Source organism: Thunnus thynnus, chromosome 20 (assembly GCF_963924715.1).
Source record: "Thunnus thynnus chromosome 20, fThuThy2.1, whole genome shotgun sequence".
NCBI lineage: Eukaryota > Metazoa > Chordata > Actinopteri > Scombriformes > Scombridae > Thunnus > Thunnus thynnus.
Window position 1 is genome coordinate 15,359,544 of NC_089536.1, and position 12,597 is coordinate 15,372,140.

At 38.5% G+C, this 12,597-nt stretch overlaps 1 protein-coding gene across 3 annotated transcripts; it reads left to right on the plus strand.

Annotated features, from left to right (window-relative positions):
• The first annotated feature begins 169 nt into the window (after positions 1–169).
• Positions 170–7,934, plus strand: ppp1cab (protein phosphatase 1, catalytic subunit, alpha isozyme b). Of its 3 annotated transcripts, XM_067577386.1 has the most exons (8): positions 177–363; positions 443–533; positions 2,951–3,082; positions 3,792–4,022; positions 4,654–4,758; positions 5,826–6,049; positions 6,800–6,934; positions 7,079–7,934. In XM_067577386.1, the coding sequence occupies exons 2-8, from the start codon at positions 479–481 to the stop codon at positions 7,172–7,174; spliced, it is 978 nt and encodes a 325-aa protein (XP_067433487.1). In that variant the 5' UTR covers positions 177–363; positions 443–478; the 3' UTR covers positions 7,175–7,934. The 3 variants fall into 3 exon arrangements, with proteins under 3 accessions (XP_067433488.1, XP_067433487.1, XP_067433486.1); XM_067577385.1 differs by having other exon boundaries at positions 177–533; XM_067577387.1 differs by lacking the exons at positions 6,800–6,934; positions 7,079–7,934 and adding an exon at positions 6,490–6,779 and having other exon boundaries at positions 170–533.
• The last annotated feature ends 4,663 nt before the right edge of the window (positions 7,935–12,597 follow it).

Genomic DNA, 12,597 nt, shown 5'->3' on the forward strand with positions numbered 1-12,597 from the left:
AATGGTTGTCCTTTTTTCACATTCTGGTTTGAGATAAGCAAAATGCTGAAAGACGTTGAAAAGCAGCCAATCAGCGTGGATTTTGAATCCCACAAAGCCCCGCCTTCTAGAAAAACTGACCAATGGCACCACTTCCGTTCAAGCCTCGCTTTAAGCTAACGCTCATCTTGGCTCTTTTTTTGTGTCGATGGCATGGTGCTAGTAGCTTCGGCAGAAACGGCGTTGTCGAAGAAAAGACGATTATTAAGTGAATTCGGACACCTAATGGAAATTAGTTGACTGATGCGGATTTTTTTAAGTACACGCCAGCCGTTGCATCTTGAACAAATCAGTCAAATTTGAGGTTTCCAGTTCTGCCCCAAGGTGAGCTAGCTAGCCGATTAACAGCTAACGGTCACTAACTCAGCAGCCATTACATCGTTACTACGTCTTTGGCTTGTAGGAGTTGTTAGAAACCGACCAGAATAAGAGGAATAGCATGGCAGAAGCCGACAAACTGAACATCGACTCCATTATACAGCGTCTGCTGGAAGGTAAGACTCCGTTTTTCACTCGATATTTATTCACCGAGGTAGCCATTTTAGCTAACTACGCTAACAGAGACTAGACAACGATAACCAGCTCTGCTATGTCAGCCGGTTAAACTCGTCTTTGCCTTTTCGCTTTGTTAGCGTCAGTTTATGTTTTGTTAGTTGCATCCTTCTCGGAGCAAATTAAAGCTTTAATCTGAACGCATTTTAACGCTTTACTTAGCTCACTTTATATATTTAGTTATGTGATACTTTGTCCAAGAAAGTAACCACATTTTAGAAATGTTTGGAGATGGTGTGGTTAACCTAGAATTATCACTTTAAAAAGATAGATATAGATATATAATGTACAAAATCTTCTTATGAAATGATGCTAATTATAAATGCTGTATTTGCAATATTTTGTACGGTTACAGAGCGAGTTTGGAGTTTAATAACTGTGACTACTGATATAATCAGAGACCACTTTTCTTGGGCTGAGAGCTAATACTACTTGGCTCTAAAACAGAATGCTAAAGATAGATAGATGGATAGATAATTTATTGATCCCAAAGGGAAATTAAAATGTTACAGCAGCCAAGCAAATGCAATTAAAGGTTAAATGATATGCAATAACTTAAGAAACTAATTCAAAATATAAATAAAAAGAAATAGAATAGAAAGGTCAAGTGGATATTGCTACTGTAGGTGCATGATTGTCTATAGATGTCAGAATTATGAGTACTAAATATTGATAGCTGAAGATTCTACACAATATATTTTGATACTTGAATTATCTACACAAAATATATACATATTACAGCAGCATATACCCAAAGTATAAATATGAAATACAAAATATGTGATGGACAATGTAATAATGAAATATGTCCAGGTGAGCAGTCTTCACTGTCGGAGGGTTTTTTCATCTTTTTGCAAATTTGCAATTCATAATGTAAGTTGCTTCTGTTTAAATTGGTTATATGACAAAATGTACTTGTTGCTGACCGAATGCTTATGGATAGAAAGGTCAAAATGTATAAACACTGTCCATAATCTCAAAATGTAAAACATTAAAGTATAAATGCATTACTGTATGTCATTTTTAATTCACCTCCATAAACATTAAAATACTTATTATCTCTGTGGTCCTGTTGGATTTTTGCTTGATATTTACATTCAAACCAGTTTTGTTTGAATGGCAGGCTCCGAAATGTAATTGATAAATTGCTCCATATTCCATTGAAAACACCCTTGGTGCTATTAGAAAGGCTCATGAATTACACCAGTATTTACTAACTATGGGGCAGGTTCAGGGTTTCTCTCTAAATGATGAAACTTCAGTCTGTTTTTGGGACAAGTAGAATATTTAGCACAACCTAAAAGATAAAATGGAACTGAGCATCATGCATTTTAATGTCTGACTTTTGCAGAATTCAGATTTTTATCGTAGAAATAAGATTAAGTTGTAGAATCAATCGGCCTTTTTCTCCAGACTTCAATATTTTAATCATTTTATATAAACATGATGGTTCTGATGGTGGGGGCAAGAGTTCATGATTGAAAAGTGAACAGTGTGCACACTACAAATGAACTTGTGTTAATTCTGCATGGCAATTTTATCCTTTTTTGCACAGAACACATGAATTGTAGTTTAGGATGTATTTTCCAACTAAAGAATAAAACGCAATATCTCATTTGACTGTTCTTTTAAAGATACTGATACATTTTAAACATATTTATTGCACAATATTAAATTATTGAATATTTTTGAATAGTATAGTTTTATGCTCTACTCCCTATAAAATCTGCTTCTAAAATGATACTAATTATAAATCATGTATTTACAATATTTTGTTCAGTTACAGAACAAGTTTGGAGTTTAATAACTGTGACCACTTTTCTTGGGCTAAGAGCTAATACTACTTGGCTCTCAAACAGAATACTAAAGATAGATAATTGGACAGATACTTTATTAATCCCAAAGGGAAATTAAAATGTTACAGCAGCCAACAGTGACGTAAAAAACAATGAGGTTATAAAGGTAAAAGAAACAAATGCAATTAAAGGCTAAATTGTATACAATAACCAAATAAACTAACTCAAAATATAAATAAAAATAAACAGATCAGAAAGAATAGAAAGGTCAAGAGGATACTGCTACGGTAGTAAGGTGCATGATTGTCTGTGGATGTCAGATTTGAGTGTACTAAATATTGACGCCTGTATATGTACCTGTACAATAACTCATTTGACTGCTCTTTCAAAGATACTGATATTTTAAACCTATTTTTTGCACATTATTTAATTATTGAATACTTTTGAACAGTTTAATTCTCTATTCCCTGTAAAATTAGATTAGTAGGAACAATAAAGTCAGTTGTTTATGGTCTGTTTTTTCCAGTCTACCATTTCTCACTCTTGTTCCCTTCCCCTTGCAGTGAAAGGCTCCAGACCTGGCAAAAATGTTCAGCTGACAGAGAATGAAATCCGTGGTCTCTGCCTCAAATCCAGGGAGATCTTCCTCAGCCAGCCAATCCTGCTCGAACTTGAGGCGCCCCTCAAGATTTGTGGTGAGGCTTAGTTGTGTTCTTTAGAGTCGAGGGAATTCTCAAGTGTGGTCAGCCACAGTATTTACAAACACTGTGAAATGGCTGTTTAAACTTAGTGCTGGACTATTATGAGAAGGCTTACACTGGAGTTATGCTATGCAGTCTTATTTGTCTGATGCTGATGAGTTTCAAATGGCAGTTAATTAAAGAAATTGTATTTAAAACCAGTTGAAAAGCTCAGGACTATAAAAGCGCTTGGCTGCGTCCTTGCCACATAATTACAGAACCGGAGGGATAAACTGATAACACTGACTTGCCAGCACAGTGCTGTTTTGCACTTGGTCTCACTGGATTTGGCCTCCTGTGTCAAAGCGCTGATGCCACTAAATGAACAATGCCAGTTTAAAGGAACAGTCTGCAAGTTTCAGGAACTGGATAAGTTTTCATTGCAGTGAGAATCACCAGTTTTCTCACATTGCAAGCTTGCACATTCGGTCAGTTGTCTCAACATCACAAAAAACAAGTCGGGCAACAATAAGTGTTCATTTAAAATAATGCATGGCCAGTCACGGTTGAAGTGTTGTTGTTAATCTGCAAGGCGCCACTGCCAAGTGTTGTTGTACCTCTATCCATCTCCCTTACTTTTTTGTTGTGCACATACACACGGCATCATAATCACACCTCTGACCAACATTGCTGCTTCCTCTCTTACACTTCTTTTTTCCACCAGGTGATGTTCACGGGCAGTACTATGATCTTCTGAGGCTCTTTGAATATGGGGGCTTTCCACCAGAGAGCAACTACCTGTTCCTGGGAGACTATGTAGACAGAGGCAAGCAGTCTCTGGAGACCATCTGCCTGTTGCTGGCGTACAAGATCAAATACCCAGAAAACTTCTTTCTGCTGAGAGGAAACCACGAGTGCGCCTCCATTAACAGAATATATGGCTTCTACGATGAGTGTAAGTCACATAGCATGCATAACAGATGACATTTATCCTCCCAATCTGTTTTAGAGAAGTGTTGATTTATTTTTGGAGGCTGTCATTTGTGGTGAACATTATTGGATTTACTGCAGGGCCGTTTTATCTTGTACCTAATAATAATCTGATAAGTGAGTATAGATCTAAAGACTGTTTGGTTTCTTTAACGGCAAGTTGCTGTCGATCTTAAGAAATGGCCAGCGTTAACTTAATATCCTTCCCAGTGTGCATCAGCTCTGTTTTCAGTTTGTTAGGCACCCATCAAGTAAAATTTAGCACTTCATGTGGAAATTAGTCTACACTCTCCACAGAGAAAATGTAAACAATTTGAATAAATCATGAATCTGAGTTGGAGCTATTCTCTTAAACCGAAAGCGAAAACTGTCTTTTTAGTGGTAACAGCAGCCACACATACAAACCTCTCAGTACACTCAGGCTTTGGGCTAAGGAGCGTGATCAAGCAGTAAAGGCATAAAATCACATGCTTTTCTTTGCTATTTACAGCCTGGATTATGATCGTTTCTAACGTGATGCAAGAGGCAGAGCCGCTGAGATTTAAGCACGTCTCAATGTTAGAGTGTGACCAAATAATTGTGGTTTCTTCCCACAGGTAAGAGGCGATACAACATAAAGCTGTGGAAGACCTTCACCGACTGCTTCAACTGTTTGCCTGTTGCAGCCATTGTTGATGAGAAGATCTTCTGTTGCCATGGAGGTAGCCTCATCAAACAGTTCATTTGGCGTCTATACAGAGTGCACACACAAACTCGCCTCTGCTCTGTTTTTACTGTCAACATAATGGTCAAAGACCTGCAGGGCTGTGTGCCATCTTAATTTCTTGTTTGAGTATATTTATATATCCGTGCCCCGTATCGGCACACATGGCTACAGAGCACTTTTTCTTTCTTATTTTTAATCACGCTGACTCCTAACAGGTAGATAATTAAACTGATATACAGTTACCTCTTTAAAAGATTGTGCTTATGACGGATACTGCTGGACTAAATGTGTATCAAGTTACTATAGGCAAAACCTTCTGCTCAGTACTTTTAGTAGTTTCTAATCATGTATGCTATTACGCAGTTCAAGTCTTACAAATTAATATACTGTGTTTGAGCTGGACTTGGTCTTAAAACAATTGAACATTTAAAAAAAAGAGGTCAGATACTGTCAAAATGCTCATCTCAGAAAGTACAAAATCTCTGTGCAGCACTCTTGGCAATTTAAATAATGTGTATTAAAAGAGACTTGTTTCTTTTTCTTGACCCCAACTATTTTGGCACCTATTAGTTAGGCTAGTTAGGCAGTACTTATAATACAAATAACAGCATGATAAAGTGGGCTTTAGGGTTCAGACATGATACTAACAGCCAGTCACGGCTATCTCATGTCTAAACCAGCGAGACCCACAGCGCAAAATATGTAAACAGGCACTGATAACCATGAGGGTAAACACCACCTCCCTCTTCAATGCTGTAAAGTTACATAAGACAGAACACACAGAAAGGATATTGTATGTTTTCCAGAGTTATTCATTTGTAGGACATAGTTTCGATTACATAATGTTTGATATACATATGCAGTTGAAAAGTTTCCCATTGAGTAAATAAATCCATTGTGTTCCAGCTGATCATAATTAACATACATTCAGTTTTTCTTCTGTTTGCAAACATTACTGAAAACTAAATTTAGTTCTATAGTTAGAGTTTTGCAAACACTTTCCAAACAGACACTAGGTTCACTAGTTTTTCTTCCTGTCTTAACTTTTGTTTTCTTCTCCAGGCCTATCTCCAGACCTCCAGTCTATGGAGCAGGTCCGAAGGGTTATGCGCCCCACTGATGTGCCTGACCAGGGTCTCCTCTGCGACCTGCTCTGGGCCGATCCGGACAAGGACGTGCTGGGCTGGGGGGAGAACGACCGTGGTGTCTCCTTCACTTTTGGCGCTGACGTGGTCACAAAGTTCCTCCATAAACACGACATGGACCTCATTTGTCGGGCCCATCAGGTCAGTGCAAATTTTGATTCTAAGGTTATAAATTTAAAGGCTGACAGGTGATTTTAATAATAGTGTCTGATCAGATGTTGTCTGAGGGCGGTGTGGGTGTGAACAGTCTGTGTTTGATAACTTCTCCATGACTCTCCTGAGAGGGTTGTTCCACCTGTTTGGGCGGCACAAATTACACCTTTATCATTCATTTCAAGTTTGATGACCTCATGTAATTCCAGCAAAGCTTTATCCACCTTCAACCTGAGCAGACGTCTAATTAGACACAATGACAGAACACACCTGTTCAAGCTGACAAGGGAAATGTAGAGCAGTTAATATTACATAAGTGATGAAAGATAAGATCCGTATTCTTGTTCTGTGCATCTTTCCTCCTCCTGTTTAAACTGGCACTTTTTAAAGTGTATGTTAAGTTCGGACTTTCATCAAACCTCGTCCAGCTGTTAGTGAATATTTCAAGAGAAGTCAGGGAGAACTGCTGGAGTACTTGGATAGCACCTGGCCACTCCAGCTCAGTTGGATTTCAGCACAGTTTGACTGATAACCAGGTAGGCAGTGCGAGCGATAGACCTGCATTTATGATGTACCTTCATGCCATATAAGTTATTCATAAATGTAACGCCCAAGATGAGTTACAGTCTTATGGTTCTGTTTTGTGCCTGATTTATTTCATACTGGTGAGAAGCAAAATGTTTGAAACGACCTTCATTCCTCAAAAACGGCTTGTTAATCTGTCGTGTCCGTTTTCAGGTGGTTGAGGACGGCTATGAGTTCTTTGCAAAGAGGCAGCTGGTGACGCTGTTCTCAGCCCCAAACTACTGCGGTGAGTTCGACAACGCCGGAGCCATGATGAGCGTAGACGAGACCCTCATGTGCTCATTCCAGGTAAGCAAGAGACATAACAAGACCTTTTTAGAAAATTCACAATCTGCTAAAACTTTTCTTCCAAATCAACGTTTTAAGATGGCAACATGACATTGTTTCTGTTGTCTTCACTTCATTATTTTTCTGTTTCCCTTTTTTTAACAGATTCTCAAACCTGCAGACAAGAAGCTGTTCTATGGTGGCGGAGGGGGCATGGGCTCTGGCCGCCCAGTCACTCCTCCAAGGAAAGCTAAGAAATGACACCAGTAGTTTGCCCTCGACCTCCGACCCATCCCTCCTGCCCTCTCTACCTCTCTTCTCCTTTCTTTCACCAAACAGCCAGAAATCAAACCTATACCCAGGGCTTTTTTCCTTTTTTATCTGTACTTCTTAAAACATTTAATGTTATGAATTGTCTGAGTGAGTGCGTGCGTGCGCAGATGACAAATGCGTCCCATCTGCCAGTGAGCATTAAAATCATGTGTGCACATGTACATTTTGTGTGAGAGTATTAGAGATTTATACTTTCCCCTCTCTCTTGCCACTCTTCCCGTGGAAAGGTTGAAACCACAGTGTCTGTCTGTACAGTAATTTTGACTGAAAAAGCAGGGTTTGGGAGAAAGCGGGAGATTGCTGGCATGATAAATTTAGCAGCAAACCCCTGCCAGCAGGTGGTGTGTGTGTACTTATGGAGGGGGGAAGTATTTTGTTTTCCCTGTCCTCTGTACTGTAAAATCTCAAACACAGGTGTGTGCATGTGTGTGTGCGTGTGCGTGCACGCTGCGTCTTGCCCAGCTGAGTGTGACGTCTCAGAATCCTTTTAACAGGAATGAGCAAGCGCACGCTGACTCACACACACACACTCACACATGCATATGACTCTTCAGATTCATATGAGCCAGAGCTGTAAAAAACCCATACAGTTTAGGTTTGTACAGATTTGATTACTTGAAAGAGATTTTTTGTGAATTCGTTTTGTAGTCTTTCATCAAGTTGACCAATAAAGCGAGAATCTGAGCTACCTTGTCTACTGGATGCTTTTATTTTAATCCTGTATCTATGTTTAATGAAAAATCCTCATGTTTATATCGATCTATTATTTACCAGTTCATCACTGTACTAGCAGTCATCAGTTCTGTTCCTCATTTTACTACTGAAATAGATAAATGACCTTATCAAACATGTAATATGCATTTATACATACGTTTAGGTTTGAGCAATTTATAGGATTAAATTGTCAAAACTCAGATAATTTGTTTTCAGTGTTTTTCATTCTTCCTCTTTTCACTATAGTTTATTGTAGATTTTATTCCATTACAATTTGAAATAAAAACTGCTGGAATTAAAAACTCAAAATAACATTTCCTAATATTAGGCTTAGTTTAAAAATGTATCTGATTATTTCACAGTTTCATGCTTATATTGTAGATTTTAAAATATCCCATACTGGCCTTTAATACACTAGATGTGCCCTTTGGTAGATTGTTAGTTGAATAGTCTGGATTTGTTTGTGATCATCGGTTATAATTGAAAAATGTAATTTTGCAGGGTTTTTTTTGGTGACCATTTTCAGTAGAAGCTTTGGTAGCGGCTCATCAATCAATCAATTATTTGTGCTGTCTTTGATCTGAAGGTTGGCTTTCATGGTCCTCCAGCTGTTTCTCTTCTGAGCTTTTCTCTTGAGTTGTTCTTATCCTCTTTCTCCGCTCCATCTCTTTATGTCATCGAGTCACATTATGCGTTATCTTCCCACTCCTCGTTTCCCTTCATTCATATCTCCAAAACCCTTGTTATCAGCCTCCACCGAACCCTCTCAGAATGTGCCCCGGAAATTCAAACTTTCTCTCTGCAATCTTCACAAAATACCCATCTTGTCCTACCAGTTCTAACATTTGACATAAATCTTCTCCAGCTGATCTTGAGCATTCTCCTGTAGCAGCATATCTCAGATGCATTTATCCTTCTTTTTGCTTCCTCTGTCAATGTCCACATCTCTGATCCATATGTAAGAACAGAAAAGATACAGGTTTCAATGATCTTTACTGTGATGATGATGTTGCTTCTCAGAAGTTCTCTATTCTCCAAGAGAGCTATTTTTGCTTGTTCAAAACTGCATTTAATTTCCTCCAGACATCTTCCATCTTCGTAGATCTAACTTCACAAGTATTTGTATTTGTGCACTTGCTCTAATTCTGAAAAACGGCTTTCCCTATTAAAAAAAAAGAGGCATAATTTCTAATTTAACCCTAATGACAGATAAGCCAAGCAATTAACTACAAGACCCTATCATGCACAAAGGGTAATATTTAGGCTGAACTGAATCAAACCTTACTTAAATAGAACAGATTCAGAATTAATATTCAATCAATATTCTTTAATAACATAAAAAAAGAAAGTTACTGTAGTTGCTGTCATGTTAATGTACAGTATGTCTGGTTATGTTCAGCTGTTATCCACATGGAGGTGCTGTTGAGCTCGTTTAACTTCTCTAGTCATAAGAGCCATATAAATACCGTATTAGACAAAAATGGACAACAGAACTTTGGTTAAGAAAATGCTAATTGATTACCAACTTCCACAAGGAAGGTTAACATTAACATAACTGCTGTACTGCCAAAAAGGAGCTCTTGTGGTCTTCTGTTGGTGAAGTCGGAACATTTTGTGTAAAGTCCTGTTGCCATTAACAAGTTACTGTAAACTTAAATCTTTTTTTTTTTTTTATATAAGCATGATATTCACCTTCTGTCGCTATGCCGCGGCTCTGTTGAAAACTCCTGGATCTCTATCTTGCGTTCCTCGTTCTATTTTTATCAAAAAAGGATCCCGTTTCTTTCTTCGGCATTTCTCAGGCTCTTTTTGCATTCATCCGTCTTCCTGTCATCAACACCCTTCTTCAAGACGCTCTGTCTATCATTTTGCCTTCCTTTTACAGGACCAATGGGGTGAGAGGTGAAGGCTACTGCTGAGGGGGGTTGAGCTTGGATTTAAAAAAGAATAACTTATTTATGCAAATTGATTTTCTGTAATCCACTCTGTCCTGTGGCTTGAAATGAAAATTGTTTTTCAAACTTTAATAAGTCCAGTGAGGTGAGAGGTGAAGCATACAGCACGTTTTACAGAAAAGCATTTCATAAGAGTACAGAAAAAGGAAAAATATGAAATTGTTACCTGCTTATTCCATAATATCCTGATACAGAAACACTTGTAACCTACATTATAATATGGTTAAAACTTAGATGTTTATGAAGCTGGAATAAGTTGTAACTGCACTGCCTCTGATAGAAACCACACAGTTGTTCTATTACAAAGTTGCTCTGATATCTGTCGGTCATTGGGTTTCCAGCCTCAGTCTGCCTCAGGCTTACAGTCCTCTGCACGCTTATAGTGATAAAACTACAAGACGAAAGACTTTGACACTTAAAGTAACTCATAGTCTTCACAGTTTGTCGCTGGCTGTGTCGTCTCAAATTCTCACTGCAGCGCCTCCACTGGACTGTGTTTCTAAATTCTGTGTTGGTCAGTGAGTCTCGACTCAGATGTGACCTTGTTCTTGAGGCAGGACACATTATTAAACATTAGTAGAAAAAGGGTGTAAATAAATCCAGTCAGTTTTTCGAGGCTGCAAAATTCCCATCAGTCATTGCAATCACCCCCCCAATACTGTCTTGATTGAGTAAGAGTACTCAAAATAGACAAGACATTGAAGATGTAGTATATTTCCAAGTGTTCATCTTTCAGACGATGCCAAATACTGAACATAGTAGTTCATACAGCTATGCTGGCCTGGATACTAAGCTGTTTAATTTATGACCTCTGTTAGGAAACTCCAGGAGGATTCTGTTTATATACATCCTCCAGTTTATAGGCATCCCCAAAACAAAAAACTGCAACCTGCAGCGAAACACACTTTTAAGTTTGCAGTATGATTTGCCATACACGCATTAATCTACCGACTGTAAAGTTTGTGGTATGTTTGTTAAAGGTTTGATAGATGGAGCTGTGCTAGTAACTTAATTTGTAAGGCGTGGTCCACATAATAACATAATGGTCACTGTTTGTTTATTCAGCACATATACATCTAATGTTTCTATAATGTATGACAGAATTTGCTGTAATATTTTTTGTGTAGCTTCTCTGGAATTTTATTGAACAGTAAATGACTTAAATTGACCAACTCAGGGCAGCAACGTCTAATCTCAACCAGTGAAGCTAACGGGATGCTGTGCTCGATTCTGCAGACCTCGACTTCCCCCAATAAAAAGTCTTTGCCATAGTGATTAACAACGCACCTCTAAAAAAATGCAGAGCCAGCCAAGTAAATGACACTTCACTGGTAAAATGAAGGCCACTTTTGATCAACAGGCTCACTTTTCCTGCCGGCTCCCCCGTGGGCTTATATAGTGCAGCTATAAGTGTGTGGAATGGTGTGAACAACCCGGAACTCTTGGGCCCAATGCACCACATGGATACTGATGACACGATGGGGTCCACTGTGTCCTCCAACATCCTATGTCATTTTCTCTCAATAGATGAAAGTTAGATTTTAGGAGGTTGAACTTAAGGTCCAGCATTCTGAAATAAAAAAGCCGCAAAGCTGTCGTGGTGCCATGCCCAGCAGCACAGTGTCACCTGCTCTATTTATATCTTGACAGGAATTCTGGATTCAGACACTCAGCTGCCACTTCTATTATTACTATTAGCTAATGCTGTAACAAGTACCCAGCTAACACCGACGCTGCAGCTCCTTTATCCATTGCCTTATTGCTCAGTACTAATTATGTCCTCACAGTCAGTACCACACGTGTCCCGTGTTATTACATTTGTGTGGTTGGTCAGTAACTTTTTGGTATTTTGCATCAAAGAAACCAGAAGTTTATGGATGCAATCAGGTCTATGTGCAGTTAAAGGATAAGTTCACAATTTTTCAAATCTGTTCTAATGCATTAGTCAAATGCCTGTAAGAGCATTGAAACAGTACCATAGACCAGTAGAAGATCTCTTCTGAATGCACTTTCAGTGTAAGTGTTGGGGGACAAAATTCACGGTCCTTGATTTGTGCAAAAAGTTTATCCACAATTACAGCCTCTGAAGTACAAAATTCCTTCTTTGTGTTTCCCTGTTGAGCAGCCGTGAAAGAATAGAAACAAAAAGAGGGAAATTTGTGCTAAAATGGCTAAAACCTTTGAAGATATCCACTTAATTTGACTAATTTGGACATCTGAAGCCCCCACATGAGCTTCAGATAAACTTCTGAACACATTTTTGCTTGCAAAAAAGACTGGAATTTGTGCCCCATAACTTGAAAACACCTGAGGAAGGGATATTTTAATTGCCAGAATGAACAGGAGGAATGATTACAGCAAGAAAAACATATTTCAATGTTCATTTGGGAATCTGACTGTTTTAGGACAGACTTGGAAAAATTGTGAACTTGTCCTTTAAGATGCTGCTTTTACGTATTACACCGCTGGGCTGACACATGAGTCTGGGTCGTATATCATAAAACTAGATCAATTAAAGTGGGTTTCTGGCTCTTTCACTTCATTATACCCCCACAAATGGATGCTGTTAATCAGTTGGACAGCATATGTGCAACCCACAGAATGTACTGTTAATGACAATAACCTTCTTTAGGAAATATGTCAGTCTATCCCGGCTCCACGTCTTTAAGTGATAAATGTCGC

Excerpts from the sequence above, each read along its gene's own strand:
- ppp1cab (XM_067577385.1), top strand. The coding sequence starts at position 479 with ATGGCAGAAGCCGACAAACTGAACATCGACTCCATTATACAGCGTCTG. Across the intron at positions 4,023-4,653 it reads ATATGGCTTCTACGATGAGT|GTAAGAGGCGATACAACATA; the intron begins GTAAGTCACATA and ends TTCTTCCCACAG. Across the intron at positions 6,935-7,078 it reads CCCTCATGTGCTCATTCCAG|ATTCTCAAACCTGCAGACAA; the intron begins GTAAGCAAGAGA and ends TTTTTTTAACAG.